Raw genomic sequence first — 22,539 nt, forward strand, 5'->3', positions numbered from 1 at the left:
CTGGGACGTGCCAGCTCTAGGGGGCGTGTCTGAGGGAGAGAAGCGGGGAGCAAGGGGTCGGTGCCCGGGAGGAGGGAGGAGATTCTTTCTTCCTAAACTCGAGCTCCCCACGGCTTGTCCCGCCCCCGCCTCACCGGTCCCAGCCGTCCCCAGCAGCCGCTGGGGTGCCCCTCGTAGATCTTCATGGAGGCCGCGGAAGATTTCGTGCAGCTTCTCGAAATGTTCAGAGGAGGCGGCCGAGGTGGCCATGGTGAAGCCGTGCTTAAGAAGCGGCCACTGAGATTCTAGGCCCTGGGCCTGCTCCTAGCCCAGCGGTCAGCCGCCCAGTCCCAAAGCCATCACGGCTACCGCCGCACCACCAATGCCCGGAACCAGGCGCTTCCGGGGCCGCGGCGGGGTCCTTCGTAGCCGGAACGCCCACCCGGCCGGCCGCTCACTGCGGAAGCGTCGGGCACGAAAGCCTGACAGAAAGCCCGGAGGGCCACAATGTCTGGCGACTTCTGCAGAAGTGGCGCCGTGTCGGGGAGAGCGGCCGTCTGCGGCCCTGGAAATATCCAGCCCGGGTTAGAGAAGGCGCCACAGCAGAAGGGCTCGAGGAGGGCCCCGGCGCGGGCAGCTTGATTGCCTCCTCCCGGGCCCCGCCGGCCGGCGAGGGGCGGGGCTGGACGCAGTGCATGCCGGGGGCTGTAGTTAGGGCGCAGGACGCTCGGCTTGTGGGTCACGCGCCCGTGGGGCTGCCGTGTTCCGGTTTTTGCGCTGGAGTATAACATGGTCCCGAACATCCTCTTCACGGTTATCCCTCCCTTCTTTGCCACCCTGACTTCCTCACTTCGTGTCCTACGTGTTGGCTTTTAGCTCTAGAAGGATAGGCGGGCCGTCGGGCGGTGGTGCACTGGGGAAGTCAGTGCGACCTCAAAATACGGACTGGAACCGCCACGTGCACTAGGCTGTGCATTAGTTTACAAAAGGCGTTTGAGTGTAGGTGTTGATGGGAATCTGCGCATGTTGATGAATCAAATAATTTACTTTGTCCTTGGGTGGTTTATAATGTGGGGTAGAAGATGGGCCGGGCTTGAAGAAAAGAGGTATGGTCTCCCACTAAGTGAACTTAGCAATTATAAAGTTTTTTCCTACACTCCGTGGGTGTGGATTCCTGTTTATAGTGATTGCGTAGTTTGCCTAAAGAGCCAATACTTAAACTGCTCATACAGCCCTTTAAAAAAAAAAAAAAAATCTAAGGTCTCACTAAGTTGCTGAGGTCAGCCTTGCTAAATTACTGAGGCCAGCCTGGAACTTGCCATTCTCCTATCTCAGCCTCCAGTGGCTGGGATTACAGGCGTGTTCCACCACGCCTCCCTGCTTTGGTGATTTCTCTCTCTTAGATCCTTGTTTTTATTAGATTTGAGTTCACTGACCATTGCTTTAAACAAATAAATTAGTTGAGCTCTTAACATGCACTGTGCAGAGAGATGATACAGTCTCTGGTTGTGAGCAGCAGTGTAGTGTTACTGTGTTACAGAAATAAAAGGCTGGTACAGAGAGAAAATTCTGGGGATGATCAAGGATTGCAGAAAAAGTGACCTTTGGTCAACGTCATAAAGTTAAGTAGGAAATGAGTGAATGGTCAAATTATCAACAACACAAATTAATGGCATGTGAACTGAGATTGTACTGTAGTTAGATTCTGGGACAAATTTATCTTTTATAATGAAAAATGATTACATAATTATAATAGGTGCTTTCTTCTTTTGACTCTTGAAACTTTTAATTCTTACACTTTTATTCTGATTAAAAACATGATAAATAGTCAAAAAGAATTTTTGTCATTGACAGTTCCACATAAATTACGTAAAATATTGAGTTATTCTGTACTATTACCAAGTTTTCCAATGTTCCTAGAAATGACCATTTCTAAATATATAGTTTAATGGTCAAAACAGTCCAATAAAAGATTTATCAGTTTATAAATATATGAGAAGTGAAGGATGGGGTCCTATAACTTCTCCTTACTAAAGTTAATATATAGTTTTCAGTCCAAGAAAGTCACAAACTCTCTTAGAATCACATACTTCAATGAAGTGATGGGAACATTACCAATTCCTCAGACTTCTTTGGCAACATTACTTTTGATAAAAGTTCTCCAAATAAAATATAGAATTTTAGGAACTTTTTTTTAACTTGTCCCTATACCCACCTGCTTCTTATTGGCTGGTTACCAACATATACAGTCTATTTCTCTTTGCAGCTGTACTCATTTATATAAACAAATGAATGACACTGGTTTGTTCCATCTCTGATCATATCCTTACATTAGTGTCTGCTTTGATGCCACTGTTTCTTTGTGGCTGTTGTAAATTTTGTGAAAATACTCCCAACTGCATAAATACACAAGAAGACACAAAAAGATAACACAATGACAATGACCGAAAACACTTCCCTTTCCTTTTCTAGTTTCAAGGCACAAAAAGGAGGCCTCCATGGGACTGGAGTCAGTACAGCCAAGTGGCCTGTTGTTTAATAATGCTATTTTCGTTACCCTCTTACTGGTTTGAGACATGGTAGGAAAATGACATGTTGATTTTTAAAAAATTTCTGCTCTCCCCCAAATACAAACTTCTTAGAAAAGGAAGTTCTTCTGTGGTTTGGACTTGGGTAAATATCTTAACATCAGTGGCTTTAGGTTGTGAGAAATAAGGCCAGGCCATAATCCAGATTCAGTGAAGGATTTCCTGAAAGAATCCCAGTGTTGGTGCAATGAAGCCCTGCTTTTGAGTCAAGCCACTGTGACTCGTGGGATTCAGCTGAGGTTGCAATGTGCCTCCCTTGAAGTAAAGGTTGGTTGAGAGAAATTACAGTGTGAACAAAGAAGGTAGACTATTCCGTATTTCCAAACATCAACCTTCCAGAGCTTAGATTCTGTTAAGTAGGAGTAGGTTTCAGAAGGAAAATATGAGCTGTGCAGGTCTTATGAGGTTATCTTATCCAATGATATTGCTAGTAACAAGAACAAAGTAAGTCTGGACAAATGCAAGGTATTAACATGAGTCTGGCAGTGTACTGGAATTTAACTGGATACCACGTAGGCTAGGCCAGAAGGTTTGTCTTTTTGTGCTTCAGGTTTGGCCACCTTGAAGGAGAAACATTTTGTCAGGAGCATTGTATCTTCAGCTGCAGTCTTCTTTGGGGTCCAACTACCACCAGTCAATCCATTGGGAGTCCCAGCAGGTCACAGCTGACATCCCATAGTCTTCTTGCTATTGTCTCATTACGAGCCTGGGCAGAGACCCATGCCACATGGCAGTCACTGGGAAGGAAAGAGAGAGGCTTGAAGCAAAGGGTTAAGAATGGCATCTGCTCTCTGCCTGGGATAAAGAATGGGATAGAAAAAGAACCCAGGGATCACATGTCCTTCAGGACAGGGCCACCGTTGGTCCTATTCTCTGAGAAAATACGAATGCCAGTTAGATCTTCTTATTAGTCACTCTGATCAGAATGTTTCATTAGGTCTTTATGTCTTCTTTTCTTTGTATATATTTAACTCTAATATCAGTGCCTGTCTGACACCTGTGTATGTCTACCTTCTTCAAATAAGACCATAAGGGCCATCCTTCAAGGCCCTGGACATTGTTACAAAGCTGAGATCCTGCTGCTTACACTGGTCACAGATGCTTGGAGTAGTAAAAGAATATTTCTTATTCCTGAACTATCTGCAGTTATAACTGTTTTAAAACTCATATGACAAATACAGCCAGCTTCATAAACAACAAAGGAAGGAAAAGGTGACAACAAAAAAGAAATGGTAACAAGGTGCCAGTTGTGTCTTAGTCCTTTGTATGTTGCTATAGACTGGTTAACCAGACTGTTTAATTTATATATGAACTGAAATTTAATGGCTCATGATTATGGGGACTGGGAAGATGAACTTGAAGGGACTGGCATCTGGTGAGGGCCTTCTGGTTGTATCATGACAAGGCAGAAGGCACCAGGTGGTTGAGGGCCCCAGTTCATCCTTTTATAAGGAACTCTCTACCACTCCTGCAATAATGGTATTTAATCTTTCTTGACATAATCACCTTTGAAAGGCTGCTGTGTTGGTAACTAAGTTTCTTTTCTATTTTTGGAACTGGGAATTGAACCCAGGTGCACTTATCCACTAATCCAAATCCCCATCCCTTTTTATTTTTTATTTTGAGACAGGGTCTTGCTAATTTGTTTGGAGCTTCAATAAATTGCTGAAGCTGGCCTTGAATTTGTGATCCTCCTGCCTCAGCTTCCCAAGCCACTGGGATTATAGGCATGGCTTCTAAGCAAATTCTGAAGGTAAAAGTAGAGTTGCCAACTCTGAATTAACAACATGAAGCAAATTCTTAACATATGTTCATTAACACATGCTACTTGGTGTGGGCAGTGGACCAGCAGCAGGAATATCATCCTGGAGCTTGTCAGAAATAACAGTTCTCTGGTCCTATTTCAGACATATTGAATCAGAATCTCTCAGGTTGAGGCCTAGGAATCTGTTTTCAACTAGTTCTTAAGATGATCCTTATAACTAGCTAATGCTTGAGAAACATCACTTAAAATATCTTCACATGTACAGATCACTTAAAAACATATTCAAGTGTGGTAGTATATGCCTATAATCCCAGCTAGCCCCAGAGGCTGAGGCCAGAGCATTACAGGCTTGAGGCCAGCTTGGTCAACTGAATGAGACCCTGTCTCAAAAAATTTTAAAAAGAGTTGGGATATATAGAAATGCTTGCCTAGCAAGCATGAGACCTTGGGTTCAATCCCCAGTACCACACACACAAAAGGAAAAAAACCCACAAAACTTCACATTTATAAAACAAGAATTATAAGTGTAGTATATCTACTTAAGAAAACTTACAGTATGACCAGCACAACCTGACTTTTGTGAGTGAAAATACCATCACAGAGAACCACTCTCTGGAAACATCTAGCTTCTGTAAGCATCTTCCTCTGCCCTGTGTCTTATACCCTTCTTGAGATCATAGTGAAGAGCAAATAATACAGTGGACACAAAGATACCTTGTAAATTATGATGTGCTATAAAAATTATTTAAATACTATAGTGTGAGCTATTTAAGTGTGGTTATTGTATCAACATGGTTGAAGTGCTGATAATCCCCCCAAAATTTGTTAAGAATAAATATAGTAAAAGATTGGCTAATATAAAAAAAATAACTTACTACAAAGTTACAGTAATCAAGATAATGTGGTACCTGCATAAGGACAGACAGATAAATGAATATAACAAAATTAAATGTATAGAAATAAACCCCTACCTTTATGGTCAATTGACTTCCAAAAAGGTTCCTGTAATGGATTGAATTTTTTTTTTTTTTTTTGTACCAGGGATTGAACCCAGGGGCACTCTACCACTGAGCCATATCCCCATCCCTTTTTTTGTATTTTATTTAGAGAGTCTCACTGAGTTGCTTAGGGCCTTGCTAAGTTGCTGAGGTTGGCTTTGAACTTGCAATTCTCCTGCCTCAGCCTCTGAAGCCTCTGGGTTTATGGGTGTGTACCACTATACCCAGCCTAGGGACTGAATTTTGTCTCTCCAAAATCCATACATTGAAACTCTAACCCCCAATGTGACTGTACTTGTAGATGGGGCCTTTAAGGAGATAATTTAGGTTAAATGAGTCTAGAAGTGGGGCCCTAATCCAATAGGACTAGTGTCCTTAGAAGAAGAAGAGACTCTAGGAATGTTTGTGCACAGAGGAAAGGCCCTGTGAGGACATAGAGAGAGCAGCCATTCCAAAGTCCTGAAGAAAGGTCTCATCAGAAACCAACCCTGCCAGACCTTTATCTTGGACAAGATCTTGTCTCCAGAACTGTAAAAAAAAAATGTTTAAGGCATCCAATCTGTGCTACAGGCACCCAGTCTCTAGTTTTAGGACCTCCTGTGGGATGCCTAAATCCCTTACATAAAATGGTATCATATTTGCATAATAGCCTACACACATCGTCTCTTATAAGATACTTACAATACCTAATGTAAATGTTATGTAAATAAGTTGTTACACTATATTGTTAAAGGAATAATGTCAAGAAACAAACTCTATATGAGTTCAGTACAGACACACTCTTCCCCTCTACTAGTTGAATCCACAGATGGAGAACCATGGATATTCAGGGCTGACTATATTCTGTACTGGCAGTCTGAGCAGACTAACAAAGCTACCAATATAATTCAATGGGGAAAGAACAGTCTTTCCAACAAATGTTGCTTGGACTGCTAGATATCTACATGCGAAGGAATGAAATTAGGCCTCCAATTCCTAACACATACAAAAAATAACTCAACATGGATCACAGACCTAAATGTAATGCTAAAACTATAAAACTGTGTAAAGAAAACATAGCAGAGTAGCAAATCTGTGAACCTGGGTGAGGCAGTGGTTTCTTAGATATGACACCAAAAGCCCAAGTGACAAAAGAAAAATGTGGATAAATTGGACTTTATCAAAATTAAAAATTTGGGTACTTCCAAGAATACTATTAAGATAATGATTGTTGGGCATGGTGGCACACACCTGCAATCCCAGTGGCTCAGGAGTCTGAGGCAGGAAGATCATGAGTTCAAAGCCAGCCTCAGCAAAAATGAGGCAATAAGCAAATCAGTGAGACACTGTCTATATACAATACAGGGCTGAGGATGTGATCAGTGGTTGAGTGCCCCTAAGTTCAATACCCAGTACCACACACACACACACAAAAAAAAAAAAAAAAAAAAAAAAAAAGGTGGAAAGACAACCCACAACCCACAGAGTGAAAGAATACTTATAAATCTTTTATGTGATAAAGGACTTGTATTTAGACTATAAAGAACTCTTGCAATTGAACAATAAAAAGACAATAATTTAACTTAAAAATGGGCGAAGGATTCAAATCATACACTTCTCCAATGTACATACATAAAAGTACAATAAAGAACAGGAAAAATGTTTCATATCATTAGCAGGAAAATGATAATGACAAGATATTCACTATGATGGGTAAAATCAAAAGGAGAGACAATAGCATGTATTGTTTGGGATATGGAGAAACTGGAACCTTCATACATGACTAGTGGGAATGTAAAAGGATGGTCACACTTTGGAAAAGTCTGGCAACTCTTCAACAGTTAAACAGAGTTACCAGATGCCCCAAAATTCCACTTCTATATATCCAAGAGTAATGCCAATACAAAAGTTTCTATAAGGATGTTCACAACAGTAGTATTCAAATAGCAAAAAAATTTGGAAACCTAAATGTCCACTGACTGATGAAAGGATAAATAAACTATGGTATATCCATATAATTAAATATTATTAAGCAATAAAAAGGAAATAAGAGGGGCTGGGGTTGTAGTTCCGTAGAAGAGTGCTCACCTCGCACGTGTGAGGCAGTGGGTTTTATCCTTAGCACCACATAAAAATAAATAAATAAAATAAGGGTATTGTGTCCATCCACACCTAAAAAAATTATTAAAAAAAGAACTAAGAACTGATACGTTTTGGTATAGATAAACCTTGAAAACATTATGCTAATTGAAAGTCACAAATACCACATTTTATCATTCCATTTTTGTGAAATGTCCATTATAGGCAAAACATTACAGACAGAAAGATTAGTAGAAATAGGCAGAGAGAACAGTCAGTGCAAAGTTCCAATCAAAACAGACTTTTACATTGCTTTCTAAATAGTGTTCTAGGGGCTGGGGATGTGGCTCAAGTGGTAGCGCGCTCGCCTGGCATGCATGCGGCCCGGGTTCGATCCTCAGCACCACATACCAACAAAGATGTTGTGTCCGCCGAGAACTAAAAAATAAATATTAAAAAAAAATTCTCTCTCTCTCTCTCCTCTCTCACAAAATAAAAAAATAAATAGTGTTCTACTTGGCTGCTGTTGGATCTTCAAAATGAAGTAAAATTAAGAATCCATAGACTGGGTTGGCTTTGAACCTGCAATCCTCCTGCCTAAGCCTCCCAAGCCACTGGGATTACAGGTGTGTACCACGTCCGGCCTCCACCCACTCTTGGAAAATCATTCCAGTGTGCAAAACTGTATTTATCTATTTTCTTGAACTTCAGACCCATACTTTCAACTCTCTGCTACACATTTCTATTTGTATGTCTTGTAATACACACTCAACATATACAGAGCAAGATTTACTACACTAGGGAAAACTGTAATTCTGACTAAATATCCATTCCATCTTCTTTTGGTAACTTCCTTCTATCCAATGCTTCCTCCCTGGAGACTGTATAGTGAGCAACCAAAACTAAAAGACTTCACCCTGGAGCAGTGCTCCAGCTGGCCATTTTGACTGTTCTAAGCAACTCTTCAGTCTTCCCTTTGAATCTAGGGGCACCTCCAGCTCTAATATTATAGAAAATTTCCTTCCTGCTTAATTTTGGCCAGAGTTCATGTCCACTGCTTTGGAATTCAAGAACCTTAAGTCATACACTATTTTTCCGTGCCTGCTATCTGGGTTAATGTCATCATCAACCTCCTCAACCTCCTAGACACTCAGGCTTGAAGCCCAGGCTACCAAATCTTCCTCCTCCCTCTCTCCCTCCCTCTCTCACTCATCCAGTGGTAAAATTCTATCTCTTCAAGGGCCTCTGGCATGCAACTATCCTTTTAATTGTCAATACCCTAAATCAGGGACTCTACCTCTCACTGGGTTACTTATTCATTAAACACATATTTTTCTAAAACAGACTAGATTCTGTCTGTCTCTAAGGAAATAACTTCTGTGTTTCTTCTGTAAGTCTGTCACTATAGGCTTTTCATCATCTAATTACCTTTCTTTCCAATCTAAATATAATTTATAGCCCCTTCTCCAAAATATCAGGTTACTTTAACATTGTCATGAAGATAAATAAAATGTTAAAAATCCAATCTTATGTGATGTCTGGGATTTTTCTTCAAAATAATATGGGAGAAGAATGAGCTGGGGTTGTGGCTCGGAGTGGAGCACTTGCTTAGCATGTGTGAAGCACTGGGTTTGATCCTCAGTACCACATAAAAATAAACAAATAAAATAAAAAGATATTGTGTCCATCTACAACTAAAAGACATTAAAATAATAATAATAATAATAATAGTAATATGGGAGAAGAAAATATGGAAAGGTGTGAAGGACAAAGAAGGATTATCCTGGTTTAATGACAGTTGAAACTGGATGATGGGTATATGTGAGTTCAATATGCTAATTGTTCTACTGCTATGTATGTTCAAAAGCCTCTACAATGAACTTTTTAAACTTTTACTCATTCAAGAAGGGAATCTTTCAATTCTAAAGACAATGAAAAAACAGATTAAAGTTCTTTTTAATGTGAGAAATATAGAACTAAAGAGTCCAAAAAGGAATAAATAAAACTTGACTGACATAACAAAAGATAGGATGAAAAGAAATAGAAAGCATAATTATCAGAGTAAGAGAAAAAAAATCAAACTTAGGTATCACAAAAAATGTGAATGGGTCACATAAAAGATAAAAACTCTAGATATATTTGACAAAATACTTTTTTAAAAAGGCTACGACATACCAGACAAATTCTGATAATTTCCTTTGAGAAATAAAATCACATCTTCAAAAACAGATATATGCATACCTGAAATGATTCCCACTTAGAATCTCAAGACCTTCTGTTAAGGCACAGTACAGGCTGGTCTGGGCTCCCTGCTGAGGAGTCTTGATGAAGAAGGAGAAAAGCCACCACATCCACCTCATGAAAGATGAGTGCCGAACCAATTCTGATTTGACTGTGCCAGGATGTACAGAATATGTGGTAACGCCAGAGCCTGTAGGGGGTGCCACGTAAAGAGACGACAGGACTCGATTTTACCAAAAAGGATGGGAAGAATCTTGTGATCCCACAAGTGAATCCCCTGCCATGGTAACATCACAGGTACTATTCACAGTAAATTTACACATCCATTTCACATATTAAGAAGTTAGGGCTCTGAGAGGTTATTAACTGTTTCATTGTAGCAGAACCAAGACTTGGCCTCTTAGGAACACTTTACATTGTTGACCCCCTGTTTTTTTAAGTCCTTTTTTTTTTTTTTTAACTGGCTTCTATGACCCCATACCTCTTCTGGTCTCTTAACCCTTCTTCTGGCTGCTTCATCTCAGTTTCCTAGGCAGCCTTATCATCATTTTCTATCTAAATGTTAAGTCTTGGAATTCTCACGGCTCACTAGACTTACACTTTGCATCTACAGCCCAAACTGTTCCTTTGGATTCTAGAGTAACTATGAGAAGTGGTGAAGTGCATGGACTTTGTAGCAGTGAGAATGCCCCATTTCAACTCCCAGCTCCATTCATTGGCTGTGTAACCTGAGACAAGCTCCTGTTTTTGTGACTCCCTTTCTCATCTCTAAAATGGGGCTAATCATGATACTACACCTCACAGGGTTTGTCTGAGGAGTAGATAATTTCACAAATGTAAAGAGCTGAGAATAGTCCTTGGAATATGGAAATGCTAAATAACACTTCTGCACATGTTATTTCAGGTCCCTGATCCTGTCTGGAAATCTTGAGGCCAAAAATGTTTTAAATTTCTTCTTATTTTAACAGGATAATATGAGACATATACCTATCCTGCCTATTATCTAATCTCCCTAGCATAGTTGAGGTTTTGCTACCAAATAAGTTTTGGTGTCAAGTTTGAGAAGAGTTGTGGATTTTGCAACTTGAGATAAAGTACTCATTATTTCCAACTGCCTACTCCACAGTCTTCCCTAGATAACCTACCACAATGCAGATTCAGAGGTCTAAAACTGACTTCCACTTTTAAGTCCAAACCTGATTGCTGCCATATCCCCTAAATACCTAAATAGGCTTCTAGGAGCAGCACTTGATGATCCCCCACTTCACCATGCATAATCATCAACAAGCTCTGTGGTTTCTACATCCTAAATATCTCTCAGGAGTGTCTTCTACATTCCATCTCCACCACCCTAGTCCAGGCTTGCTGCACCTACTCCTGCTCATTTCTAAAAGGCCTTAATTTCAAAGGTTTTTCTATTGCTCTTAGAATTAACACTAAAATCCTTACTATGGCCTCTATCTACCTTTCAGTTTTACCTCAATCCTCTGTTCAAACCATGTTCTAACCAGTCTTCTCTGTTTCTCAAACAAAGCTCATACATCTTCTTCCTTCCGGCTGGAATGTTCCTCAGCCTCCTCACCCCCCTGCACCTATGACCCATTTAATTTTTAATCATTCTTTGGGGCTCAGACTGCAATTTGTTCCTCAGAGAATCTTTCTAAAACCCTTAGATTGAATAAGGTCCTTGCCAGCCCAATCCATTATTAAGTCCTTGCACTTGACCTTTATAGCATTACTATAATTAAAATTAAATAGCAGCAACAAAAAAGGAAACAACCTATATGTTTTAAGAAAATGGATAAATAAGCAAAGGTACAGCTATATTAAATATAATGCAGCCAAAAAATGAATGGGAGTAAATATGTACCACATGGAAGAATTGCCAAGATACCATGTTAGAAATGTAGTTCCTTGTGTATGACATGCATATGTAAATGCACGGGGTGGGGGACTCCCGACTGGAAATCAGCACAACAAGCTGCTGACAGCATCACTTGAAGGGAAAAAATTGGAAGGGGGCTAAAAGAATAAATAAAGAAGGTTTTCATCTTTAATTCTGTATACTATCACATACTATTTGAACTTTTTATAGCAAAAATTATCTCATGTATTACTAAACGATTTTATGTGGAACAAATGTACAAACATTTGCTAATCATCTCTCTCTCCCATTAGACGTCAAACAAATAGAGTCTTGTCTACCACCTCATCCCTATTCCCCTAAATCAGGCATGGAATACATGTCTGCGGAATGGTTGGATGAATCAATCTGTCACATGGGGGTTCTAGCTCTTCAACACAGCTATTTTCTACCTAAAAAACCAGGAAAATTGTCAGGTTTACTCCCTAGTATACTCTGCTTTTATTGGATTCTCACTGTGGACCCATCTCTACACCTCCAGGCTGCCTTAGCTTCCTGACCTACTCTTTGGATAGTTCTTACTGTTCAGTTATCCTCATCTATCCTAAGTTAATAAAGGATACATGCCCTGGGTACAGATTGTGCATATGGATTGAGCTATCAGCTTCCTTCTTCTCATCTTGTGGCTGACCATGAGGTATAAGGATCCCATTCTAAAGTGGGGATCTTGTGCTTAATTCTTCGAGTCTGAATTCTGCCTCTCTTCTCCTAAATATTGCCCTTTTAGATTTTGATTTCCTTTATCTTTGTTGGAAATCCAGAGTTGATCATGCTAAGAACTTTTGTTTACTTGTGACTATCAAACAAACTATTTGTTTACTTCACTATCCCTCTTATTTGACCCTTTGGTGTTAGGAAGATGCCCCTCCAGAATCCCAGTAAATGTTTAATTCTAATGGCTGTATCTAGTGTCAATTCAGTTCCCTTCCTGCTACTCAGTCTCACTAACAGTGAAAAATCTCGACTTGCTCATGAGCCTGAATTATGACAACCATTTGTGAAGCAGTCTCATTGTACACATGAGGAAATAAGTTTTGAAAAGTTAAGTAGCTTGCTTCAGCTCACACGGTAAGTTGTGGAGCCTTCAGAATCAAAGTAAGAATCTCCCTGTCTCCAGCTAGCCACCTCCAATATTCATTTAGAGTCAGGGAAGCAGGCCCTGAGGGCAGGTGACAGGCTCTGGAAAACTGTTTCCATTCTTGTGGCATTTAGCTATCTCCCATTGACTTATGTTTTCATATTCATTTTTCCCAAGCCCACCTTTCAGCCTCCTGGCCAGTTCCTGGGTGAAAAGAATGTTGGCTAACTTGCTGTGACAGTAGGCTAGACCTGAATTGTAGAATTTCTCGCCCTGTAGGTTATGGAAGTGGATCCTTCCCAGGTGATGTGCTAAGGAAGACACATTTACTACCCTTGATGGGGCTGATTCCTTCAGTCTCTCTAGCAGCAGATGGGTCAGAAGGAAGTGACCTGTTGAGAAAAAACTAGGATTAACAGAGTTCAGTGCCAGTATGAGGTAAGAGGAATGGAGGCAAGCAGGGCTCGGCTATGGGGGCAGAGAACTCAGGAATAAGGCCTTTCACCTCAACTTTACACTGTCAACTACACAACAAGTCCAGTGAGGGTTTAGGGAAATGGAAACAGCCAGGTAGGTCTGACAAGTGCCTATGAAGTCCTGTCTTGTTCCAGTGGTGGTTAACATCACTCTTTAAAAAGAGCAGGTAGCCTCTACCTGATACCAGCCATAGGGATCACTTCTAAGAAGCAACACAGTCCCCAATCCTATTGGGCTGTTGGAAAATGCCCTCAAGGTAAACCAAATCTGGACGGCAGATTAAAACGTAGGCAGAATCTGAGGCAGGCCTCAGTTTCAGGCTGGTCTAAACTATTCATAACTCTCACCTGGTCTATTATGGCCCTGAGCATCAATCATACCACAAAGAAGGCTCAATCTGACTTCTAAGTTTTCCAAGGAGAACTTTAGATTTCTTCCGGTTTTATGATAAGACCAGATTTCCTACCCAAGTGGTTGACTCCCATGTGCATCTCGAAGCCATCTGCTGTCTTAGAGTAGGGACACATCATCACTCCTGCATTGTTGATCAAAATGTGGAGGTGCTTTTCCTCTGCAGGAAAGAGAAAATGGAGCATGAATGTGGCCAGCCATAGCTGTTACATCTTTGACACCTGCCTCAAAACCCAGGCTTTGAAAGTGGGGGTGCAGGACTTCAATCTTCCCTCCATTTCCCCTTCGCTGCATTGTTTTTTCATTGTAAGAACTTAGTTGAATCATACATATTTCTACAACATGGAAAAATACCATCTGATATCACTGAATGGCTTTCCCAATATTTCCAGTTCAGGAGCTGCTTACTCATTGCTTTTGAAAGTATTCTATCCACCTCTCCCAATACAAAGACTTCCCAAGCTGAATGGGAAGATTCCAAAGCAAGAGAAAAAAGGTTGTTCTATATGCACCCTTGCTTCTGGAATTCAGGTCCCAAAAGAAACTTGCCACCTCTCTTTAGTGGTCCATTTCCTCATGTGGTTTAAGTTCATAGCAGTGGAAGGTATTTCCTCTGGGAGACCTAGATCCCTGGGCAATGAAAAGGGATATCTGTAGAGTAAGCTTGGATTTCTTTGTTTTGTTTGTTTTCAATACTGGGAATTGAACCTAGGGCCTCATACATGCTAGGCAATGCTCTACCACTGAGCCACATCCCAAGCCCTTTTAAAATTTTTATTTTCAGACAGGTTCTCTCTAAATTGTGCAGGCTGGCTTCAAACTTGTAATCTTCTTGCTTCAGTCTCCAGAGTAGCTGAGATTATAGGTGTGTAATACCATACCTGGCACCTATTATAGGTTTTTATGTTAATGTCTCAGCTCAAGAGTCTGGCACCAAAAAACATTTCTTGTAATTAAAAAATAAAGATCCTACACCATTTGGTGGTATGACTCAGATCCCACAGACAAGACAAGTTTGAGGTTTTAGTTTCTTGCAGATGACTATTCATCCATATCCTGAAGAGATGAAAAGGCTCTTCGTCATGTCCCTGAGCTGGTAGTCAAGGTGTTATGGTTTTTCTAACTCCTTTACCATGGACCATATGGCCCTTTGTGAATCTCAACCTTATCTATGGTGTTCCACCCCTCAACAACCTGAGGTCTCATCTCCTGTCCCTATTAGAGTGTTTAAACCCTAGACCTTAAAAAGCCCCAACCAAGTATTGATACTCCCATAAGAGTCTGGCCTTGGCTCATGCTCGCTGTTATGGTTGCCTTTTTGTTTCTGCCTCCTAGGATGTTCCCCAGACATAAATCACATCCCAATGATCACATGATTTCAGTTATGTATGGAAAGTTTGGGGCTATATTTTATCCACTATTTCTATGTATTAGAGGAAAAGGGATCTTTCCCTTTTAGCTAAGTCTGCTATGTTGATCGTAAGACCCACAACATAGTTTCTGGTTCTACACTTACGTGCTAAGAAGTCCTTAGCAAAGGCTCGAATAGACTTTGTATCAGACAGGTCCAGTTTCCGTGCCAACACCTCCTGGTTCCCTGTCATGTCTTGGATTTCTCTGGCCACCAATTCCCCCTTTTGCATATCCCGGCAAGCTAAATACACACGGGCTCCTATCAAACGACATATGAAAAAAACTGTCAGTTGTTTTTTGATTGGGTGTTATAGATTAATACTCACATTAATGTTGTGTTATTAATGTTGTTCTCTCCTTTTTTTTTTTTAAAGAGAGAGAGAGAGAGAATCTTTTAATATTTATTTTTTAGTTTTCAGCGGACACAACATCTTTGTATGTGGTGCTGAGGATCGAACCTGGGCCGCACGCATGCCAGGCGAGCTGGCTACCGCTTGAGCCACATCCCCAGCCCCGCTCTCCTGTTTTTAGATTAAAATTTTTATCCCTAATTCACAACAGAGGTATTCAAATCAATTCAAGAAAGAAAAACAGATGATATCTATTAAATGCCCATTACTAGGTTCAGATGAGCAAATCAGTAGGTGCTTAGAGTATTCTTGAATTCTAGGACCATGAAGAAATAAGGAAAATGACCCACTGTGAGAGGTAAACTACAGTAGCAGTAGGGAATGAAGAGCAGATGAACTTGCCTCTTTGAGCCAGCTCTTTAGCTGTCTCCTTTCCAATGCCTGTGTTGGCTCCAGTGACTACAGCTACCTTCCCAGGAAGCTGGACAGTAGATGTGCACACCCCACTAGACAGCATTTTCCTGTAGACAAAGGAGGAGAGTTTATCAGTCCTTCATTATCCCATCCCTGCAGAGGATTCCTCAACTCCCAATGTCTTCAAATCCCAAGGCTGAGGTTTGCTTTAGGTTCTTCCACTAATGTCCTTTTACAAGTTTAAGAAAAATTGGTGGAAAGAAAACAATCTGCTCTTGCACAAGGGAAAAAGCTGTTCCCTGCAGCACAAGAACTGGATGAAGGTTTGATTAGCCAAGCACCTGACTACAGTTTGAGCTCCCCAGGAGGTACTTTTGGCTTAGAAAATCACAAGACCCAGTCAAGAAGAGGAAAGAACTTGTCTCTGCATGTCACTCTGCCCACAACTGACATATTTAGTCTTAAGAAATGATTAATCAATTGGAAGAGTTAAAATTATGAAAGCTTGTAAATCTAGAACAAATCAAGAAAAAGGCCACACTCACATACATTTACACATATGAAAATAAGACAGGGGTCGGGGATGTAGCTCAGTGATATGTACTTAGCACGAGTGAAATCATGGATTCAAATCCTATGAACGTGCACACACACACACACACACATATACACACAGTGTTAAATAAGTACAAAGGAAAGTGGGATTTCAAGTCTTGGTTTGTCTAATTACAGTCCTTGCTCCTAAGTACTACACTATACTGCCTTTCCAAATGAACAAATGCACAAATTCATTTTGGCAGTCCTTAGATTCTTCTTTTCTCTCCTTTACAATCTTGGGACTAAAATAATCAGATGATGAGGAGGTGCATTTTTAAAGAGCATTCCAGCTTTTTTTCATTGAACTTGGAACTGCAAATTACTCCTAGCCACCAAAGCTACCTGCTTAGTGCAAACAGGCTGAAAAGAAGGTGAACTAATTCATGGTGCCCACCAACTGATACCCCACTGCTTAAAGAACATGTCCCCAGCTCTGTTTCCCACACTCTTTCTGCTTGAGCTCCAATAATGACAAATGTTGGGGGCTGCACTTAGTTCCTTCCTTAAATAGCAGAAATGAAAAAGAAAATCAACTATAAAATTCCAGCTCTGGCCTGGCTCCCATGACCTAGCTAGGCTGGAGATAAAGCCTGAAGAATATTCTTTATAAGAAAAATATCACTTCACTTAGATATTTTTCTTTTTTTTTTTAATTTTAATATTTATTGTTTAGTTTCCGGTGGACACAACATCTTTCTTTGTATGTGGGTCTGAGGATCGAACCTGGGTCGCAGGCATGCCAGGCGAGCGCGCTACCGCTTGAGCCACATCCCCAGCCCCATTTCATTAGGAACTATTTCCCAGTTATGGTTCAAGTTTTCATTGAGATTCTATGTGTATAAGAAGATGTGGCAAAGACATAAAAAAAAAAATCATGTTTTCATTTGAGTATGATAACCCACGTGTGTGCTTAGAGATAGGAGCAGTGAATGTTTAGGATTGAGAAAAAAAAATACAACCGGAAGAGGGTCATCAATGAGGAAAAGTCAAAGTCAAGAAAGGGAGGCAGGCAGGTGATCCTTGATAGATCAATCTTATATGGTAAGAAATGACTGAGTCGGGCTGGGGATGTGGCTCAAGCGGTAGCGCGCTCGCCTGGCATGCGTGCGGCCCGGGTTCGATCCTCAGCACCACATACCAACAAAGATGTTGTGTCCACCGAAAACTAAAAAATAAATATTAAAAATTCTCTCTCTTTCTTTCTCTCTCTCTCTCTCCTCTCTCACTCTCTCTTAAAAAAAAAAAAAAGAAATGACTGAGTAGAATCTGGCACAGCTTCCGTTTCTACTGCAACTATGGTCACGCCTCCTGGGGAAGGAGTGTGCCTCTTCAGTCACTGGACCACCGTCACTACGGGTGACTGAACTCAGAACCAATCAGCGATTGTGCAGCTCGCGGCTGATTCTCTGGGGAACCGCGCCAGCCTCGGGCTGATCTGTCACCTGGTCAAAAGACCGTCCCCCGCACTTTTCTTGTCCTCCCCCTCAACACCCCTAACCGTCCCCCATGCTCTTGCTTCGAAGGCAGGGTAGGGTGCATAATCACTCTTTCCATTTCTCTCCTTTACAGCCCCTCAAGAAAGCACGAATCTAATAGTAACGAGAGAGCATGCAACGGGACCATAAAGCAAAAGGTGCAATCGTTCTTTGTTCCTCAAAGGCTGGAAGCAAGAAGATAGATAGCGCAGGGGCAAGGCGTGGGAGTTAAAGGAGGAAACAGAGCTGGGGGCCACATTCCGTTCTAGGGTTTGAAATCCGCCAAGCTGAAAACTCGAGCATTTTAGGCAGCCTTGCGCTCAGGGATCCCTGAAGGCGGAGGCAGGGGGGTGCCAGACGAATAGGGGGGATCGGAGAAGCAAAGCAGGATGCTCAGAATGGTTCACGACCGCCTGTGGTGTCGGATCTTACCCTACCAACATCCAAGACACCTGGACCTGGCCTGCAACCCACTGAACTCCGGCTCTAGGCCATCTTGGGGACCCCACCACCATCACCACCACCACCACCACGGGGAGTTTTCCTTAGTCCTTCTTTTTGAAGAAAAGAGCTTCAGTGAGAATTCGGGTCCCCTCGTGAAGACTTTGCAAGAGAAGGCAATACATAATTGCACAAACCTGATTTGGGGCGCAGTCACGTACAGGAGAAAGGGGACCAGGAAGAGCAAGAGCAGGAGTTCAACCATCTCTGCCGGCGCAGCTGCAGCGGAGCAAGATGCCCCAGCGCTGCTGAAGTACTATGGCTTCTCTTCCTAGACACGCCCTATTACAATCACAACCATCCCCAAAGCAAGCCCGCTGGGAAATGTAGTCCAAGGCTTGTGAGCTGAAGGGCTGTCTAAGGAAGCTGCTTCCAGCCTCAGAAATCTGCCAGATGCATGACAGATCTCCAACTGTCTAGGGACTCTGAGACATTCCAACCAGCTCTCCTAAAGCCCTCTGACCACCAGCAATTCTTGTGAAATTTCCCCAGTTCTATATCTCCCGGAGCCCAAGTCCAGTCCCCGCCTCCACCCCACATCGTGGTTGGCAGTTACCTCATTGTTTTGGCTGGAGAACAGGCACTGGTGTCCCCTAGGTATTTTAAGGCCCTTTACACAGGAGAGGAACTGTTGGAGTTTGACAGTTGGTGAGGTGGGTGCAGTGCGAACCCTTGCAGGGACTCCTTATTCCAGTGGAGGGAAAGCAACTATTGGTCCTTTAAGACATTTCCTAGAGAATCTCTTTATTGTGTCTATTTTGAATTATGATGGTAACTATTATAATTTTCCTAGTGTTCGAGTATTAATAATAAAATGTAGTTTTCCTGATAACGTGTCACTTATGTATTATCTCCCAAGATAGCAGTAAATTTTTCAGATTTACACAGTTGATTTTACCAGTTTATGAAAGTATTTAATCATGTCTTAAATTAAAGGTATGCATATCTTCTCTAGGAACAGGCAAGCTCCCTGCTTAATTATTTCTTTCTTTGTGGCGCGCTTTAACATTGAACTACATCCCCAAGCCTTTTTGTTTTTTATTTTGAGACAGGGTCTCGCTAAATTGCTTAGGGCCTCCTTAAATTGCTGAGGATGGCTTTGATCTCTTGATCCTCTGGCCTCAGTCTCCCAAGCAGCTGGCATTACAGGTGTGTGCCACCCAGCGGGCTATATTATTTTTGTTTTGTTTTTATTCATTCACTAATTCATTTGACAGATATTTATGATATTCCTACAGTATACTAGGCACTGCACTGAAGTCCACAGGGAGCCAGGCAGACATGACTTTTGTCCTTTTCAGAGCTTAGAAACTGTAAAGGAAAACCTTAAAGAGATCTCACTCAATTATAGTGCAGGTTTTTTGTTTGTTTGTTTGTTTTGTTTTTAATGGGGAAAAATTGGGCTGAGAGTTGAGAGGAGGGAGGACTCTCATAGTCTAGAGATCAGCAAGGGCTTCTTGGAGAAAATATTTGAGCTGAGGCTAGAGGCAAGGCTAGTGGGCAAGCCACACTTTGGCAAGCTTGCTCTGAGCAGAGAAAGAGCCTGAGGGATGAGTCCTGGAGAGCAAGGTGCACTAGAGCATCCGAAAACATTGGACTAGGGACTGGGGTTGTGGCTAGGCAGTAGAGTGCTCGCCTACCACATGCGAGGCCCTGGGTTCGATCCTCAGTGCCACATTAAAAAAAAAAAAAAAAAAGAATAAAGATATTGTGTCCAACTGCAACTAAAAAATAAATATTAAAAAAAAGGAAAACATTGGTCTAGCTGGGGGCCTTACAGGCAAGGGGAAAGCCAGAAATGGCAATATTAGCCAATGCTTATATACCATTTATCATATGCCAAGTCATCTCCAAATGCTTTATATATGTTAACTCTCTAAATTCCCATAATAATGAGGTAGGTACTACAACATCCTCCATTTTACAGAGAAGGCATGGTGAGGTTAATTAGTTTAGGTGATAGTGGGATTAGCAGAGCTGGGATTCAGGGCAGTTTGTATCCAGGGCCTATGCCCTTAACTATTGAAATTTATTACCAAAAGATGAAGCTGGAAACTTTCTCCCCATACATATGCACATTTGCATATCCACACAAACTTTGCATATAATTTCAGGTGGTTTATCAACATAGTGGAATCATTCATAGAATCCAGATTAAAATTGCTTAGGGCCTCGATAAATTGCTGAGGATTGGTTAAACAATTGGTTAAACCAGCCTGAGTGGTGCATGCCTGTAATCCCAGCAATTCAGGAGATTGAGTCATTGCAAATTCAAAGCCAGCTCAGCAACCTAATGAGGCCTTAAGCAATTTAGCAAGACCTTGTCTCAAGATAAAAAATAGAAAGAGCTAGGGAAATGTCTCAGTGGTTAACTGCCCCTGGATTCAATCCCTGGTGCCAAATAAAATAAAATAGTAACAGAGCTTCACCTTATGCTTTGAATACAGCCCTGCTGCTCTGCCACTTCGACTTGTTTTTAAAATGGACATGTTTCTTCTCTTCCTTTCTCCCAGGGCCTCCCTAATCTCTCCCCCTCCCTGATCTCAGGGGAAACAGAATTACCTTTCTTTCCCATCCTAGGCAGAGTTATTTGTCCTTGAGCATACACCCTCCACAGAAAGGAAGTAATTCACACTCTGAGGATAGCACCAGAAGATCTCAGAAATGACTGTCTCCCAAATTAACAAGTGAGTTATAATTTCAGACAGAACACTCGGAATGTAGCCTTTGAATCACTTTTTTAAAAAAACCCTTTTCCCTGAAGGGCAGAATCACAGCCTCTGGGGCTGGAGTCCTCTGTTTCTCCTTTGCTAGCAAACAATAAAACTTTTTTTTTCCTCATCCTTGTTATTGGTTTGGTATCAGGGGCAAGGATTGAACTCTTGGTAATAGTTGAAGTATGAAAGCAGTCATAGATAATACATAAACAAATAAACGAGGCTGTGTTCCGATAAAGCTTTATATATATATATATAAAACCAGCAGTGGGCTGGATTTGCCTCATGGATCATGACTTGCCAACTGTTTGGGCTAATAAGAAGAAAAGAATTTTAAAGAAGATATAATAATAATAATAATAATAATAATAATAATTGATATATAATATAATAACCACTACCTGTGGCTAAGATATAGCTTCCAAGAAGGAGAGCCCTTCCACTCCTGGGCTGATACCCAACCTTGCTGGAGAGGGCGCAGGTGTTATCATCACAGTGTCCAATTTGGGCCCCGGTCCTTGGCATCCCCAACAAAGAACTGAGCAAGGCACATAAAAATAACAGCAAAGTACAGATTTATTGAAGGTGAAAGTGGAAGTAGCACTTCATAAGGTAGAGTGGAGTGGGAGGAGCAAAAGAGGGAAGCTCAAGGCCTGGTATCTGGAAATTAGGATCTTACATGCTGAGCTATGAGGTATCCTCTTTCCTATGTGGACCTGATTGAAGACCTTATCCCATTTTCCCTCATTGGTTGCCTTAGGATACCTGATTAGACTATAGTCCAATTTTGCCCCATTGGTTACTTTAGAAAACCTGATTAGGATACTGTCCAATTTACCCCCATGGTCATTTAAAAATACCTAACCTGTAGTTGTAATAGTGATAAATCCTCAGTGTCATGGTAATGGGACTTCTCATAAACAGGGACAGGACTCCTCTTCATGTCTTATCCTCTGGCAGCGTCCTTTCACCTTACCTCAGACATCTTGGTGTCATGAATTCCTACCTAACACAGAGCAGAGCAATCTGTCCAAAGGGGGGTGTCTCACCGGACACACTCTGCTAGAATCTACCTGAGGGAAGCTGCTGGTTGATGGAACTGGCACTAGAGAAGCCATGCAGACTGCAGGAGCCACATTTCCTGCAGAAACTAGCTATGCGGCAGAATGTGCTGAGCTGATACTCAAGGACCAGGAAGCAGGCCCCTTCCCTTCTGCAGTGTTTCTCCAGTGCCATCAGTTGACAAGGCTTAACTAAGAAAGGTGCATGTGAGGGGCTGGGGTTGTGGTTCAGCAGTAGAATGCTCACCTAGCACATGTGAGGCCCTGGGTTTGATCCTCAGCACCACATAAAAACAAATAAAGATATTGGGTCCATCTACAACTAACAAAAAAATTTTTTAAAAAGATGTATGTGAAGGATCCATTTTTATTTTCTCAGAGCAGACAAGAAAGATGGATTTCAACTAAGAAGCAATAAATTGATGATTATCATGGGAGGAAACCCTGCAAACATGGTGTAATACAATGAGTTTTAAAAGTATTTCAAGGACT

General features: G+C 41.5%; 2 protein-coding genes across 5 annotated transcripts in view; both read right to left on the reverse strand.

Moving 5' to 3' along the window:
* Positions 1–269, reverse strand: part of Vti1b (vesicle transport through interaction with t-SNAREs 1B) — a 42,613-nt gene extending 42,344 nt beyond the window's left edge. For all 4 annotated transcript variants that reach the window (XR_013438993.1, XR_013438992.1, XR_013438991.1 and 1 more), the window contains exon 1: positions 135–269. Coding sequence is in view for 1 of the 4 variants with exons in the window: in XM_005322816.5 (XP_005322873.1) it covers positions 135–249 (115 nt within the window). In the remaining 3 variants the exon portion in view is untranslated. The remainder of the gene's footprint in view (positions 1–134) is intronic.
* Rdh11 (retinol dehydrogenase 11) lies at positions 135–18,557 on the reverse strand. The gene is made up of 7 exons (XM_005322818.5): positions 18,407–18,557; positions 15,685–15,803; positions 15,036–15,191; positions 13,575–13,679; positions 12,814–13,023; positions 9,630–9,819; positions 135–3,304 (listed from the first exon to the last, which is right to left on the reverse strand). The coding sequence occupies exons 1-7, from the start codon at positions 18,472–18,474 to the stop codon at positions 3,202–3,204; spliced, it is 951 nt and encodes a 316-aa protein (XP_005322875.1). The 5' UTR covers positions 18,475–18,557; the 3' UTR covers positions 135–3,201.
* Between the last annotated feature and the right edge of the window lie 3,982 nt (positions 18,558–22,539).

The sequence above is a fragment of the Ictidomys tridecemlineatus genome, chromosome 5, assembly GCF_052094955.1.
Source record: "Ictidomys tridecemlineatus isolate mIctTri1 chromosome 5, mIctTri1.hap1, whole genome shotgun sequence".
Classification (NCBI taxonomy): domain Eukaryota; kingdom Metazoa; phylum Chordata; class Mammalia; order Rodentia; family Sciuridae; genus Ictidomys; species Ictidomys tridecemlineatus.

Coding starts and splice junctions, on each gene's coding strand:
- Rdh11 (XM_005322818.5), bottom strand. CDS start 18,474: ATGGTTGAACTCCTGCTCTTGCTCTTCCTGGTCCCCTTTCTCCTGTAC. Junction 15,804..18,406: donor GTGACTGCGCCCCAAATCAG/GTTTGTGCAATT, acceptor CTTTGTCTACAG/GAAAATGCTGTCTAGTGGGG. Junction 15,192..15,684: donor TAAAGAGCTGGCTCAAAGAG/GCAAGTTCATCT, acceptor GTCGTTTGATAG/GAGCCCGTGTGTATTTAGCT.